This window comes from Haliotis rufescens, unplaced genomic scaffold (genome assembly GCF_023055435.1).
Source record: "Haliotis rufescens isolate VD_foot unplaced genomic scaffold, xgHalRufe1.0.p SCAF_169, whole genome shotgun sequence".
In the NCBI taxonomy this organism is placed as follows: Eukaryota; Metazoa; Mollusca; class Gastropoda; order Lepetellida; family Haliotidae; genus Haliotis; species Haliotis rufescens.
This window is the reverse complement of record NW_025963856.1, coordinates 168,300-185,176: the sequence shown is the minus strand read 5'-3', so window position 1 is coordinate 185,176 and position 16,877 is coordinate 168,300. Positions and strand designations below refer to the sequence as shown.

General features: G+C 40.8%; 1 protein-coding gene and 1 long non-coding RNA gene across 4 annotated transcripts in view; one reads left to right on the top strand and one right to left on the bottom strand.

Moving 5' to 3' along the window:
• The window catches only part of LOC124121947 (arylsulfatase B-like), a 39,055-nt gene that overhangs the window by 10,119 nt on the left and 12,059 nt on the right, over positions 1-16,877 (bottom strand). For all 3 annotated transcript variants that reach the window (XM_048397236.1, XM_048397235.1, XM_048397237.1), the window contains 4 exons: positions 5,515-5,648; positions 4,247-4,358; positions 1,472-1,523; positions 95-198 (listed from right to left, as the gene is read on the bottom strand). In XM_048397236.1, coding sequence (XP_048253193.1) covers positions 95-198; positions 1,472-1,523; positions 4,247-4,358; positions 5,515-5,626 — 380 coding nt within the window. In that variant the 5' untranslated portion in view covers positions 5,627-5,648. The remainder of the gene's footprint in view (positions 1-94; positions 199-1,471; positions 1,524-4,246; positions 4,359-5,514; positions 5,649-16,877) is intronic.
• On the top strand, positions 8,795-11,297 carry LOC124121951. Its single transcript, XR_006859117.2, has 3 exons — positions 8,795-9,328; positions 10,530-10,595; positions 11,055-11,297. It is a non-coding gene; the product is annotated as an uncharacterized LOC124121951 (long non-coding RNA).

The window sequence follows — 16,877 nt, the reverse complement described above, 5'->3', positions numbered from 1 at the left end:
TAAAAGACTGAAAGGATTAATGATGATAATCATTACAATTGCGCGAACATCTTTACAAGTGTTTCAGTAAGGTAACTTATGCGCCAACACTAACTTGCCCACGATGTGAGTTGCATAGCCCAGGCCTTTCAACACTTGAGGCAGAAAGGTGTGGTTCAAAGGGGAACAGACGTTTTGCCACTGCCAGATGACTATGTGCTGCAACAAACAAATGTGCGGATTCAACACGAATCATTCAAGCAAGAGGGAGTTCAACACGAATTATTAAAGCAAGAGGGAGATCAACACGAATCATTCAAGTAAGAGGGAGTTCAACACGAATTATTCAAGCAAGAGGGGGTTCAACACGAATCATTCAAGCAAGAGCGAGTTCAACACGAATCATTCAAGTAAGAGGGAGTTCAACACGAATTATTCAGGTAAGAGGGAGTTCAACACGAATAATTCAAGCAAGAGGGAGTTCAACACGAATCATTCAAGCAAGAGGGAGTTCAACACGAATTATTCAAGCAAGTGCGAGTTCAACACGAATTATTCAAGCAAGAGGGAGATCAACACGAATCATTCAAGTAAGAGGGAGTTCAACACGAATCATTCAAGCAAGAGGGAGATCAACACGAATCATTCAAGCAAGAGGGAGTTCAACAGGAATCATTCAAACAAGAGGGAGTTCAACAGGAATCATTCAAACAAGAGGGAGTTCAACACGAATTATTCAAGCAAGAGGGAGTTCAACACGAATTATTCAAGTAAGAGGGAGATCAACACGAATTATTCAAGCAAGAGGGAGTTCAACACGAATCATTCAAGCAAGAGGGAGTTCAACACGAATCATTCAAACAAGAGGGAGATCAACACGAATTATTCAAGCAAGAGGGAGTTCAACACGAATTATTCAAGTAAGAGGGAGTTCAACACGAATTATTCAAGTAAGAGGGAGATCAACACGAATTATTCAAGCAAGAGGGAGTTCAACACGAATTATTCAAGCAAGAGGGAGATCAACACGAATTATTCAAGCAAGAGGGAGATCAACACGAATTATTAAAGCAAGAGGGAGTTCAACACGAATTATTCAAGCAAGAGGGAGTTCAACACGAATCATTCAAGCAAGAAGGAGATCAACACGAATTATTCAAGCAAGAGGGAGTTCAACACGAATCATTCAAGCAAGAGGGAGTTCAACACGAATCATTCAAGCAAGAGCGAGTTCAATACAAATTTTTCAATCAAGAGGGAGTTCAACACGAATCATTCAAGCAAGAGGGAGTTCAACACGAATCATTCAATCAAGAATGTGGCAAAGTATTCAGACAGGTCATCGAGCGCGCAAACAAGACACACATTAAACTTGTGTGTTTGTGTCACTTATTTATTCGTTGTAAGCATCCTTCTTGTCCAAATTTTATATTTTCTTACGCTTTTGGGTAAATCAAATGCGTGTAACCACAAGCTAAGTGAAACTTCCTACCTGAAGACCCACTTTGAAAGGATATACACCTGTCATGAAAGCATTGCGAGATCTGAAACACGAGGAGTAACACATTCAGAAACAAATTACCAACTACTGGTGCTGCTGTTGCTATTACTACTGCTACATGTATTACTACTAGCGCTACTGCAACTCCAGATGCTACTTTTTGTTTGTTTTGGGGGGTTTAACGCCGCACTCAGAAATATTCCAGCTATATGACGGCGGTCTGTATATAGTCGAGTCAGGACCAGACAATCCAGCGATTGATATCATGAGCATCGATACACGCAATTGGGATCGATGACATGCATCAACCAAGTCAGCGAGCCTGACCACCCGATCCCGTTAGTCGTCTCTTACGACATGCATAGTCGCCTTTCAGGGCAAGCATGGGTTGCTGAAGACCTTGTACTGCTGCGACTACCGCTGCTGCTACCACTACCACTACCGCTACTAATACTGATGCTACTTGTACTGCTACTACTGTTGCTGCTGCTACTAATACTACTACTGCTGCTACTACTACTACCATCACTATTACTACCTCTACTACTGCCACTAATACTACCACTACTACTGTTACTACTACTGTTGCTAATACTGCAACTGCTTCTACTACTGCTACTACTACTGCTACTACTACTACTGTTACTACTACTACTACTACTACTGTTACTACTACTACTACAAGTACTGTTACTACTACTGTTACTACTACAACTACTGTCACTACTGTCACTACTACTGTTACTGCTACTGCTACTGTTACTACTACTGTTACTACTACTGCTACTGTTACTACTACAACTACTGTTACTACTACTGTTACTACTACTGCTACTGTTACTACTACAACTACTGTCACTACTGTTACTACTACTGTTACTGCTACTGTTACTACTACTGCTACTGCTACTGTTACTACTACTGTTACTGCTACTGTTACTACTACTGTTACTCCTACTGTTACTACTACTGTTACTCCTACTGTTACTACTACTGTTACTACTACAACTACTGTTACTACTACTACTACTACTACTGTTACTACTACTACTACAAGTACTGTTACTACTACTGTTACTACTACAACTACTGTCACTACTGTCACTACTACTGTTACTGCTACTGCTACTGTTACTACTACTGTTACTACTACTGCTACTGTTACTACTACAACTACTGTTACTACTACTGTTACTACTACTGCTACTGTTACTACTACAACTACTGTCACTACTGTTACTACTACTGTTACTGCTACTGTTACTACTACTGCTACTGCTACTGTTACTACTACTGTTACTACTACTGTTACTCCTACTGTTACTACTACTGTTACTCCTACTGTTACTACTACTGTTACTACTACTGCTACTGTTACTACTACAACTACTGTCACTACTGTTACTACTACTACTACTGTCACTACTGTTACTACTACTGCTACTGTTACTACTACAACTACTGTCACTACTGTTACTACTACAACTACTGTCACTACTGTTACTACTACAACTACTGTCACTACTGTTACTACTACTGCTACTGCTACTGTTACTACTACTGTTACTCCTACTGTTACTACTACTGTTACTACTACAACTACTGTTACTACTACTGTTACTACTACTGTTACTACTACTGTTACTACTACAACTACTGTTACTACTACTGTTACTACTACTGTTACTACTACTGCTACTGTTACTACTACAACTACTGTCACTACTGTTACTACTACTGCTACTGCTACTGTTACTACTACTGTTACTCCTACTGTTACTACTACTGTTACTACTACAACTACTGTTACTACTACTGTTACTACTACAACTACTGTAAGTACTACTGTTACTCCTACAACTACTGTTAGTACTACTGTTACTACTACAACTACTGTTACTACTACTGTTACTACTACAACTACTGTTACTACTACAACTACTGTTACTACTACTACTACTACGACTGTTACTACTACGACTGTTACTACTACTGTCACTACTACTGCTACTCCTGCTGCTACTGCTTCTGCTTTTGCTACTAAAGTTGCGTCCTTTAGACTCTATGATTGTGGGTTCAAATCCAAGATTTGACCCAACTTAGTTTCAAGGCGTGTCAATGATATAATGACAGCCAGTTCAAGACAGGGTAGCCCAAAATAACTGTCAATAGAGTTTGGCAAGCTTTTTGTTTGTGCTTTTTCTACACTCATTCTTCGTTAGAGTTTTCACTCACGCAATTACTCAACCACCCATTCACTAACTCACTCACTAACTCTATTGCTATTGCCCCCACTGCTCCCAATTTAATAGAGTTATAAAGAATAATTTTAACAGTAATCATGGAGTACATTTTTACCATGATATCGTCGATGCCCTATAGAAAAAGCGAGGTGAGTTGAAATTGTGTTTAACGTCGCGTCCAAGATTATTGCACTTATATAGCGCCGTGCATGTGTGTGTGTGCGTGTGTATGTGGCTGCTTGAAATAGTCCGTACTGATGCCGCCTTATAGTGCTAGCTCACTGAGATACCATGTCGCAGTTTAACATGAATACCCCACTCACACACAGCATACTGACTCCGAGCCGACCAGTCCTTGTTTTAGCCCCTTAATGCCGAGGGCCAGACAGGGTAACAACAAGTACCATCTTTTAACGTCTTTTGGTATGAACCCCGGACCTTATACCGTTATAGAAAAAAATTATAACAGTAATCATGGAGGATATTTTTACAATGACATCATCGATGCCATAAAGCAACATACGGACTACAGACAGGCTGGACGTAGGAACTGTTGAGGATGACCCCTTCTCTGGCCAGCTTGTCTATGTTTGGGGAGAGGATGTCAGGGTTCCTAAAGCCAACGTCATTCCAGCCTGAAATACAACACGCTGACAATATGGAGGATACCTAACAAAATTGAATACGATATTAATAACTACGACCAACACGCAACACACCTCTAAACAATCCACAGGGGCGGTCGGGTAACCTAGTGGTTTAAGCGTTCTCTCGTCACGTCGAAGACCCGGGTTCGATTCCCGATACGGGTACAATGTGTGAAGCCCATTTCTGGTGTCCCTCGTCGTGACATTGCTGGAATATTGCTATACGCTGCTTAAAACATACTCACTCACTCAGTAAACAGTCCCCAGTTCAAACTTACACATAACAACCCCAGTTTCCTGTTACACTCTGTAATGCATATGCGGATAGGAAGGACCTGTTGAAAGAGCTTAAGGGCTGACCTGTGGCAAAGGCCATCCATAATATTTGGTTTCATTCTCATGTTCAGCGTCAAAAATATAAATTTAAACACATTCTTCACATCAAAAGCAAAGCTTTAAAAACGTTTTTTTGGTAATCATGTAGGGGACATTTCACAATTGCACGAACCAGTGACAAGAACTATGTCCGATGCAATTCCCTATTTTGACAGGTTCCAAACGTTCCCGTGTTGTTTTTAAGCTGAACGTTTGACTTGCCTTTGCATGTGTGTGCAACGGGTACCACCGGTGGGGCGTTATACAGCTGGCATATTGCTGAGAAAGGCGTTAAACAATAAACAAATAAGGAAACGTGTCCGCAGGATTGATATACTTCAGGAAACATCTCTAAAATCTCGCGGACAAGACGTCAATAACATGTGATCGCCATAACAGCTGTTACGTTGTTTAATCGAGATGGCGTTTCGCCATGCATCACATGGTGAGCCTTCAATGTGAGATTGTACATCCAAACGTTGATAAAAGCTCCAATAAATAATTGAAATGCAAGATGTATTGCAGTCTTAATGAGGTTTATCACAGCAAATAATGTGAACATAGGATCGATGGATCTTCGACAAGCGTGCACACATTGTCAGGTTGCTAGACTAACGCTTAGTCTCTGAAAATATATAACTTGGAGGGTACAATCAGTGATATGATTACAGTAAGGGCTGGGCAGAAGGGCAAATGATTATGGTTCAGGAGCTGCGAGAGAGTATCGTATTAATTCAGCATGACATTAATCATCATCAGTCCAGCTTACCTAGGTCGTCAGCTACGATGAACACAATGTTGGGGCGCTGTGGAGATGAAGAAGAGGTGCTCGTTGTAGCCCACAGCAACACAGCCAATACTGCTATTCCGCGACACGCCATTGTTGTGAACAGATCTCCGATACTGTGCGAGAAACAGCTGGTATTAGCGGTATAATATGCAAAGAACGCCTGTGTGTGAAGCGCTGTAACGCCTCCTACAGCTTACTGATGCTGTAGTGTGTCTTTATAAAGATATTGATCATTGATGGTCAGACTGTATCAGGTTTGACATACTTATACCTATCTATATCAACGTGCACAGATACGTGCAACGTGGTGCAGGTCACACTATCAGGACATGCAAATGTAATGCGCTGTGCATGACAAGATAGTGTCAGTCGGTCAGTGAAAAGGATTTAGGTGCGTGATAATTTCACCAATAAATGATATATTTTTTCGGTTGAAGTTTGAAGTAGTGTGTCTTTAAAAAGATATTGATCATTGATGGTCAGACTGTATCAGGTTTGACATACTTATACCTATCTATATCAACATGCACAGATACGTGCAACGTGGTGCAGGTCACACTATCAGGACATGCAAATGTAATGCGCTGTGCATGACAAGATAGTGTCAGTCGGTCAGTGAAAAGGATTTAGGTGCGTGATAATTTCACCAATAAATGATATATTTTTTCGGTTGAAGTTTGAAGTAGTGTGTCTTTAAAAAGATATTGATCATTGATGGTCAGACTGTATCAGGTTTGACATACTTATACCTATCTATATCAACGTGCACAGATACGTGCAACGTGGTGCAGGTCACACTATCAGGACATGCAAATGTTATGCGCTGTGCATGACAAGATAGTGTCAGTCGGTCAGTGAAAAGGATTTAGGTGCGTGATAATTTCACCAATAAATGATATATTTTTTCGGTTGAAGTTTGAAGTAGTGTGTCTTTAAAAAGATATTGATCATTGATGGTCAGACTGTATCAGGTTTGACATACTTATACCTATCTGTATCAACGTGCAGGTCGTCCTATCAGGAAATGGGAATTTAATGCGCTGTGCATGACAAGATAGTGTCAGTCGGTCAGTGAATAGGATTTAGGTGCGTGATAATTTCACCAATAAATGATATTTTTTTCGGTTGAAGTTTGAATGAGAGGGAAATAGTTTTCTATTTTATTCTATCATGCAGTGTTTTATTGTACAATAAACAACGACCATGTATCGTTTATTTTTTTATATGAAATATCAATATTATGTACAGCCTCTTCAAGGATGGTAACAAAATTTAAAAGCTTTAAATGTATTTTCACGTATTTAAATAATGATGATTCTCTGAATAGAATCTGACCTCGTCAATGTCTGACAAGTCAATTTTATTAAAAGGGCTGGGGGCGGGGGATCTATTTGGTCTTTCCCGCATATTCTCATAATTTGCACGTCGATAACTGTACCTTTTCTCCCAATACCGATTGTCATATCTCTCCCGCTTTTGGATACGATCGTTCTGCCATTGCGTTTATCTACGTTGCCCGGCTACATCTACGGGGAACAACTCGTTGGACAATTCCCTCTTAAAAGTAACGTCGTCCAAAGTTGCGAGCGCATGTTCAAATCTCCAGAAATGACGTCATGGTAGAACAATGTTTTATCATGAAATAAACCACACTGCGGCCCTCATGGTTTATTCTCCCTGCATTGTTTTATTGTACCATAAACAGCTCCCACTCCCACTCCCACTCCCACTCCCACACCTACAGTTACTATACATGAGTTTGGCTTTATCCAGTAACTGGTACACTTGGAGGCTAAACATGACGTGCACATGTATGGATATGCTTTATGTTTTGTGTTATTTTGTTTGTTTCATGTGTTCCAGGTGAACACCCGTCATGAGAATGGAGTTTGTCTTTGGCTGGTGAGTTTTATGGCACGTTATGCAATGTCCTTCCTGCTCATCGAAGTTTCAACTACCCATGACCAGTTCCATTGGTCGGAGAGCCGCTATAATACATGAGGTCAGTGGTGCGGCTGCAGAGGCGTTATAACACTCTCATGTGTAATAACCTTGGCTGCAGAGGCGTTATAACACTCTCATATGTAATAACCTTGGCTGCAGAGCCGTTATAACACTCTCATATGTAATAACCTTGGCTGCAGAGCCGTTATAACACTCTCATATGTAATAACCTTGGCTGCAGAGCCGTTATAACACTCTCATATGTAATAACCTTGGCTGCAGAGCCGTTATAATAGTCTCATATGTAATAACGTTGTCTACAGAGCCGTTATAACACTCATATGTAAATATTATGTTGGCTACAGAGCCGTTATAACACTCTCATATGTAATTATATTGGGTATGACGGTGTATTCCTGGGTATTCCTTGGTATTGCGTTTTATTCCTGAGTATAGCGGCGTATTCCTTGGTTTGATTGGGTATTCCTTGGTATTGCGGGGTATTCCGAGGCTGTGAGAGCAGCACATGCTTGCCCTTAGAGCCGACTATTATGATAATCAGATGGTCACGGTTTGTGAGTAGGTCTAAGGCACTGCAATGTGAGGAGTTGAATCTCTCAGGAATGCCGGACACCTAGGACCGGGGGTGAATCCCAGTTCGTCCTGATAGTTTTGAGGTTTGTCAGCGCCATACCGATGAGTTTCACTTCTTATCAATTCCCAGATTTTGTAATAAGTAACTTGTGTGAAACTGGGACGCTGTCTGTGTAATAGTAAATGCAAGATATATATGATTAATCAAATCTTCCTCAGCTGATACAGGTTGTCGTGTTTTAGGGATATGAATCTAATTGGTTGATGCATGTCATCGTATCACAACTGCATAGATCAAAACTCATGGATTAATTATAATCACTGGACTGTCTGGTCCAAATTGATTGTATACAGACTGCCACTATATGGTTGTAATATTGTTGTGTGGCGTTAATCAACAAACATGATGTAAGTATTTATGAGTAACCTTGATCTCCAGTGCCATCTAATTAGGTCAGAAATATTCCCCTGGAGGTAAACTGGAAGAACATCAGACGAGAAATGGTCCATATAATATTTTGAACAGTGAAACGAAGGGCCAACAGTACATGCAAAATAAGTGAGCGAGTAGGTTTTTACGCCGCTTTGGGCAATATTCCGGCAATATCACGACCGGGGACACCAATTAAGGCTTCACATCGTACCCATGTGGGGAATGGAACCCGGGTCTTCGGCGTGACGAGCAAACGATTTAACCACTCGGCGACCCCACCACCCAGAAGCCTCCGTGCAGAAACGTGTGTCAGCTTCATGTATTCAGTGGTTTATTGAACATGTTCCTAGATTTACTAAGGTGATCAAAGTAACTGATGGCTCTAGTGGTTGGACAAACCTTTTATTTATGTGTCAATCTATTGTGAGATGTAAACATTATGACAAGGTCACTTCAAATAAAGCTCTGTCCGTGGACCACTGCACGTGACAAGATAGGCCAATCAGGGCCGAGTATGGTGACAGGTCGTCCGTGCAGCATGTGCAGATCAGCCTTGTCTTCCGTCCTGTGTGGTCGATCTGAAAAAGTATTTTGCGTGCCGGCGGGCAGCTTTCCTTGTTGACACTAACATTTGATGACAGGTGGAGAACGTTTGAAGGTACGACAAATGAAAATCCAACGTGGAAGTAAAAAAATGACTTTGTATTCCATTTTCATGACAGTTTTTGTTGAGTGTGCCACACGGAGTCAGGCCAGCATGCCCGACCCAGAGGGAGAGAATTCGGGTGGCTCTGGGAACCCCAAACAGCTTCCACTGTCGGGGTAGGTTTTAATATGCCAGTTAATTACCCCAAGCAAATGACATTTTCTGCATACATCGAGAACGTTTAGGAAATGGATTTGGTTTGAGTTTAAAACAGAACTTCCCGGACTTGTCCTTATTTTACCACCAAACGTTCGAGAAGTATTTTATAGAAGTTGACAGAACTGTCGTACGTACAAGACGCAGCTACTGATTTCCATACTAAAAAAAAGGCTTCTCAACCCACTGATGAATTTGAAATCAACATGTCTATGATGTTCTGTAGTCCAAATCTGTTAAAGATAATTTACAAGACATTTTATAGTATTAATTAACTGACTATAAAAGTCCAGTTTACCACCCTTGGTGAGTTGGTAGCATTGCTCAGTGAATACAAATGCAGCAGTGTCATAATGTATATATTTTAAAGTGTATTTAATTTCAGTTACTATTTAAATGCCTAGGTCTTAGTATTAGTACTTAATCTGACGTGAAATCTTTGGTGGGCATTTAGAAGTTGGGAGAACATGAATGCATGGCCCTTTTAATGGATAATAACTTCTTTTATTCTTTGTACGACGTACAGAGCTACCTCTTGCTCCTTCGTCAGGTAAATGCTTGATGAGGGAGCAAAAAGTAGGTCTGAAACTTTCGTTCAAACAGTAAAAGAAGTTGCTATCCCTATAAAGGTGTTATGTATTTAATCTAACCTGCCGCACTGTTATAACAGCAGTTGCCATTGTGTTTGCCTGCACTATTGTTTCTCTGGGCTTTGGGCGACAGGGTGACTCGTCAGCTCACTTGTACACTTTCATTGGAGTCTCTTGGGTGCAAGTGGATATATTAAAATTGCAACAATGTATTCCTTGCGACCGACAATATTATCTTTTTCAACCGTCTGAAGCAGTTTTTTCCTGAAATCTTTCGATGACAATTTATTTTATCCGGTAAAATGCTAGCCATCCAAGAGTCTGTCCCTTACTAGGTCTGCTAAAATGCTTCACATATGTAAGTTTATAATTGCTCTTTTCAAAAAGCATTCTCAAGTGTGTGTGTTACTTATCGTGTACACCTATTATATCTATCTACCTTTAAATAAATTAAAGTTGTTTACCTAACATGGGGACCAGTTCAAAAGTTCGATGATAGATAAAACTCTTGTGCAGTGTGTGATATGGAATGGCAGATCAAACCGAACTTTTTGTTGACATTTACCTTCAGGTGGGTGACCATGGTAATTACATACCTGGGGTAACTGACGTCATTGGGGTCAGTGCCATACACACGGTGAGTTATTTCTTGTATTTTATTCTATTTTTGCATATTGTGCACTCAAGTTATTGTTCAATGTAATCATGATCAATTTCATAGAAAACCTGTTTGTCAGTATACATTATGTCTACTCTTGTGTACGGAGACACACGGGTGGCCCAGTCAGTGTCGTCGCAATTCAATGTACTGAGTTGCTTCCCTTGGACACGTCAGAATCCTATGACAGTGGGTTATGGTTCTTGGTTTTTGAGCATGTACCCATGCTTGTGGGTTTCCCCAAAGTGATAAATGTCTAAGATCTGCTTTCCTCACACATTTAGCCGACACGGCATGATATGATCGTTTATAGGATGATACATCGATATGTAAAGGTAACTAGTTAGTTACTATAATCAATAATTATTATGTGATCATATAAGATTCTAACCGTAATGTTGTATGTTGCATAACTTAACTCTGTAATTATTTCCACAGGGCCTTTCATCAGTCTTCCGAGCTAACGCCATCTGCTATGATGAAACTATCATCTAAAGAACTTCAACCTGCATTTGGATTCCATCAACTGATTACTCTGGATACTGTACACGTATTTAGGGACCCGTGAAGATCCGGGGTAGAATAGGTCTTCAGCAACCCATGCTTGCCATAAATGGCGACGGGTGGTCAGGCTCGCTGACTTGGTTGATGAATGACATCGTATCCCAATTGCGTGGATCGATGCTCATGATATCAATCACTGGGTTGTCTGGTCCAGACACGATTATTTACAGACCATCATATAGCAGGAATATTGATGAGTGCGGCGTTAAACAACAAACCAACATGGATTTAGGCAAGATGCATGTCTTACTCCACGTTACCTTTGCTCAAATTGGGATTAGGTGTATCACGTCTCTGAAACTTTCATTTCATTAAGGATAGCAATTTTGGTTTCTCAATTGAGAGGTGATTGCGTAGGACTCCTGGGAATAATGGGTACTGAAGCTGTCCAGAATTACCCTGTTCTTGGGAGCAAGTTTGGCTGCACTGCTCAGATGTGTCCCCAATGATTCGGAGTTGGGCCTCAGTGAGACTAGAGTGACAAAACCAAGTTTTAGCACATCCTGATGAGTGGCCAGTAAAATGGATTTTGTGGGTGTACGTTTGCAGAATGATTGCAAGTCGACAGCATGGGTTACTTTAAATGTAGAAATATCTTGTGTAGTTGAGCAGAATAAATGTTGTGTGCCAGCCACCAGTCTTCTTTGTTTTCCCATCACACTACCCGGAACCGCCCATATTGCTGTAATATCGATAAGAGGCGACTGAAGGGATTGCTCGGTTGATACATGTCAATCATTAAAGCCTGTCACAGGATTGTCTAGGTGAGACTTGACAATAAAAGACCGCAAAAGCAATTTCAAGCTAGCAATTATCCAGTGTCTTTTTGCAACTCAATATATATATCAGCAGCATATTCATAAATCATCCAATGCTTGGTAATTTCATATGGGCCATCATCATGTGTTTTCATCGCAGATATTTCTTTGTAAATGTCCATTATATTGGCTTGACATCTTCATAGCATCCACCAGCTACCAGGTGATCTTGAGGCAGATGTCGGAGCACCACAAAAAGACACTGGATAACCAATGATAATTGCTAGCTTGAAATTGCTTTTGCGGTCTTTCATTGTGCAACATCTGATGTCAAACTCAGCAATATTCCAGCTATGACAGCAGTCTGCTCCAGACAATCCAGTGATTGACGCAATTGGGGTAAAAGTCCTGGTTAACATGGAAATACACCAATAGCAATGTCACAGTTGGGGACACCAGAAATGGGCTTCATACATTGTACCCATGTCGGGAAGTGAACGCTTTAACCACTGGGCTTCACTGGATTTCTAAAACTGATGCTTGTCTTACATGATTTGTTGATATACCAAAACAAGTGAGAAAATACTCAACTTTAATCCAGATATGTTAATACAAGGTCATATTCATGGAGGATAACATCATTGAAAAGCAATATTTAGGTAGAGAATGATGACCAAAATGGCATGTCCCAACATTGTAACTGTTGACATTTAATTTCAAGCAAGAATAACTTCAAATTCGATTGTGCAAGGAGCAAAACATTGAACCTTCAAAAGATACATACCAAATACATCTTGCTATACTTCTGAGAGACCTGTTCCACATTTTGACACAACTGATCTAACTGCAGAGGTTTTACTAGTTCCGAAGTCGCCACACATTGCCCAAATGGCAAATGTCGAGTCTGGACCAGACAATCCTGTGATTGACATCATGAGCATTGATCCATGCAATTGGGATATGATGACATGCAGCTTTTACCGCAAGCATGGGTTGCTGAAGACCTATTCTATCCCGGATCTTCACGGGTCCTGTCTGGTCTGTGATAGATTACATACATAATACCTGAGAGGCTGCTCTTAACACATAAATCAGTTACATCAGAACCTGTCAGCTTAATGTGGGAGTAAAGCCCGAAGTGATGCAGGTCTTAGATGCATACCCATGAACACAGGTATGTTGCTGACTGATCTGGAAACAATCGGGGTGAACTGGGATTCTGGCAACTCTGCACAGGAAATTGGGGCACCTTTGACTACTTGGCCACCAGTGCCCCCAAGAAACATAATTTATCAAATATGAAACATCCACTGCCAGTGTGTTTTCATAAGAACTGATTAAATGCAAAGTCACTGCAGGACCTACAACAGGGCATTAGCCCATTCTGAAACAATTTCAGACAAAACATACATTTAGTGTAGCAAAGTGGCCAGATGATCCACTGCAAATAATTAATAATGGGTCCTTGTTTAGAAAATTTATTTTTGGTGCAAAATGCTATCACTTATTATTGGTGGGATAAAAAAAGAGTCAAATTCAGATTTTTTCCCCCATTTCAACAGTTGGCAGCTCCGTAAAACATGAGTACACATCATGATGGTCATATTACTTGGTATTCTGGGGATGGCCTGGGACTTTAGAAAAAAAAGTGTATATTGTCTGGAAAAAGGCTTCAAACAATAAATTATGCTCAGATTGTCAAAACAGAAAATTGTCTGCCACAAAAAAGTACATAGTTCCAAGATGTTTTTTAAAAAAAAAATGATTTAGGCACAGTTTTCATTAAAAAAATATATCTGGTTTTACAGCTGAAGCTTAAAAGGTATCTAGTCTGCACACAGAATATCAAATGGTCAGTCCCTGTGTGGTCCTGTTTCACAAGACTTCTTGCAGAATCCTTCAACACATCTTCCTGAAGCAAGGGAGTTAACTCACTATAAAAGTCTTTTACCAGTAATATCCCTTCCATTGGCCAATGAGATTCCACCTCTCATATCATTTGCTTAAAAATATTGTCGGCAGCAAGTCAAAACGATCTTATTGATAATCAAGATTTATACCCAATGAAACGGGTCTTACCTCCAGTTAGGTCGACCCATGCCCATATTAGGGCATTCCTGTACATGGACAGATTACAGAGGAGCTCCTAGGTACTTTTTCATATCTCAGTAAATGAATGTCAGGATATCTGCCCATGAATCAACTTTCCTGTTCCCTGTGCATACAGAACAAGTGGTTGACAGAATAAGTCAAAGAGACCAAAATGTCTCCTGCTCATGAGCTTGAAATCAACAGCCACACAAAATGAACCTACCGATATGATTAACTGAATGAGGAGACTGTTATCGTGGTTATAGACAAACACTAAAAGCTGACAAGGGACGGAAGTCCTTATGCAACCATTAAGACAGTACTCATCACATCGCTTCTGCCAGTTCTTCAGTTCCGGCTTCTGCCAGCAGCTGGAATGATGAAGAGTTGCACACTCTAGTGAAGAAGTTATTCTCCATTGATGACCCAAACGTCTTGTGATTCCAGCAACTCCACAAATCCAATATCCAGCACCAGTTGGAACTCTGCTGTAGGTGCCATCTACTCCCTATATTACCCTGATTCACAGTGAAGCCTTCCTATATTACCCTGATTCACAGTGAAGCCTCCCTATATTACCCCGATCCACAGTGAAGCCTCCCTATATAACCCCAATATAATCCAGTGAAGCCTCCCTATATTACCCCAATCCACAGTGAAGCCTCCCTATATTACCCCAATCCACAGTGAAGCCTCCCTATATTACCCCAATCCACAGTGAAGCCTCCCTATATAACCCCAATCCAGTGAAGCCTCCCTATATTACCCCAATCCACAGTGAAGCCTCCCTTTATTACCCCGATCCACAGTGAAGCCTCCCTATATTTCCCCAATCCACAGTGAAGCCTCCCTATATTACCCCGATCCACAGTTAAGCCTCCCTATATTACCCCGTTCCACAGTGAAGCCTCCCAATATTAACCCGATCCAGTGAAGCCTCCCTATATGTAAGGCATGCATCCATCAGTGTAGACATGATCCATGTATTGGGCTGAGTTCTTTATTGCACAGCTTGATCTCGTGGTTACAACGGTCCTGTCAACATTATCAAATCCAATATAAAATACTCTATTCCAACTGTAACTGACATACATGTAGAGCTGGATGCACATCACTCTGTACAGGACATACAAAATAGCTTAAAAGCAAAATAACATTACGACATACAAAACATTAACAAAAGGTAAATGGCAAGAGACTGCTTAATTACAATAGAGATATTAACAAAATCTTTTGTACTGTACCTTACCATAATTATCATGAATTAAATGACGGCAATATATACAACACTTATAATTACCAACTATGGGCTGAACCACATGTTCTCACAAGCAGATATTAACCTGGTCGCCACTGCCATATCCAACCTACAGTTTCTTAAAATACACCAAATATTACAATAATTAACTGCATAGACAAACCTGCCAAATGTTTACTATCAACAGTTATTCTTTACCCAACTACACACTTGAAATGTTCCAAGTTAAGTTATTACCAAATTGCATGAACAACAATTATACTACTGTTATAAAGTGTAAAACAATACAACAATTTTTATCCATATTTTATACTTTTTGTAAAACAACTTTTCTTAAACAACTAAACTAACCTGAAGTTTTCACACACCCAGCAAGAAAGGAATGTGTGTTTCCACTCCTGATGTCACCAGCCAAGTGATCATGCATGAAGCATGCTCACAGCATGAAAAGCATGTGCATTGCCAAACCAATCAAACTGGTTCTACTTGGTTTACAGAAACTTGTAGCCAATCAAATGTGATGACACACTTCTTGTTTAGAAATGACACCTTTCAATTACCATGAGGATCTCTATGGCCTGGGGGCCCTTATTGGGTTGTGGGAAGTATTCATTTCTCTTGGAAATACTGAATTAATCATGCTGAACTTAAAATCCACCACCAAATAACTTCAAATAACATTATTCTCAACTCTGCTACATATACTCTGAGCCAGTGAAGCCTCCCTATATTACCCTGATCCACAGTGAAGCCTCCCTATATTACCCTGATCCACAGTGAAGCCTCCCTATATTACCCCAAACCACAGTGAAGCCTCCCTATATTACCCTGATCCACAGTGAAGCCTCCCTATATTACCCCGATCCACAGTGAAGCCTCCCTATATTACCCTGATCCACAGTGAAGCCTCCCTATATTACCCTGATCCACAGTGAAGCCTCCCTATATTACCCCGAACCACAGTGAAGCCTCCCTATATTACCCTGATCCACAGTGAAGCCTCCCTATATTACCCCGATCCACAGTGAAGCCTCCCTATATTACCCCGATCCACAGTGAAGCTTCCTATATTACCCTGATCCACAGTGAAGCCTCCTTATATTACCCCGATCCACAGTGAAGCCTCCTTATATTACCCCGATCCACAGTGAAGCCTCACTATATTACCCCGATCCACAGTGAAGCCTCCCTATATTACCCTGATTCACAGTGAAGCCTTCCTATATTACCCTGATCCACAGTGAAGCCTCCCTATATTACCCCGATCCACAGTGAAGCCTCCCTATATTACCCCGATCCACAGTGAAGCCTCCTATATTACCCTGATCCACAGTGAAGCCTCCCTATATTACCCCGATCGACAGTGAAGCCTCCCTATATTACCCCAATCCACAGTGAAGCCTCCCTATATTACCCTGATCCAGTGAAGCCACGCACACACACAAAGCATGCGCACACACAATGCACACACACAACGCACACACAATGCACACACACAACGCACACACACACGCACACACACACACATACAATACACACAAACAAACACATACAACAGACACACACACACATACAACACACACACACTCG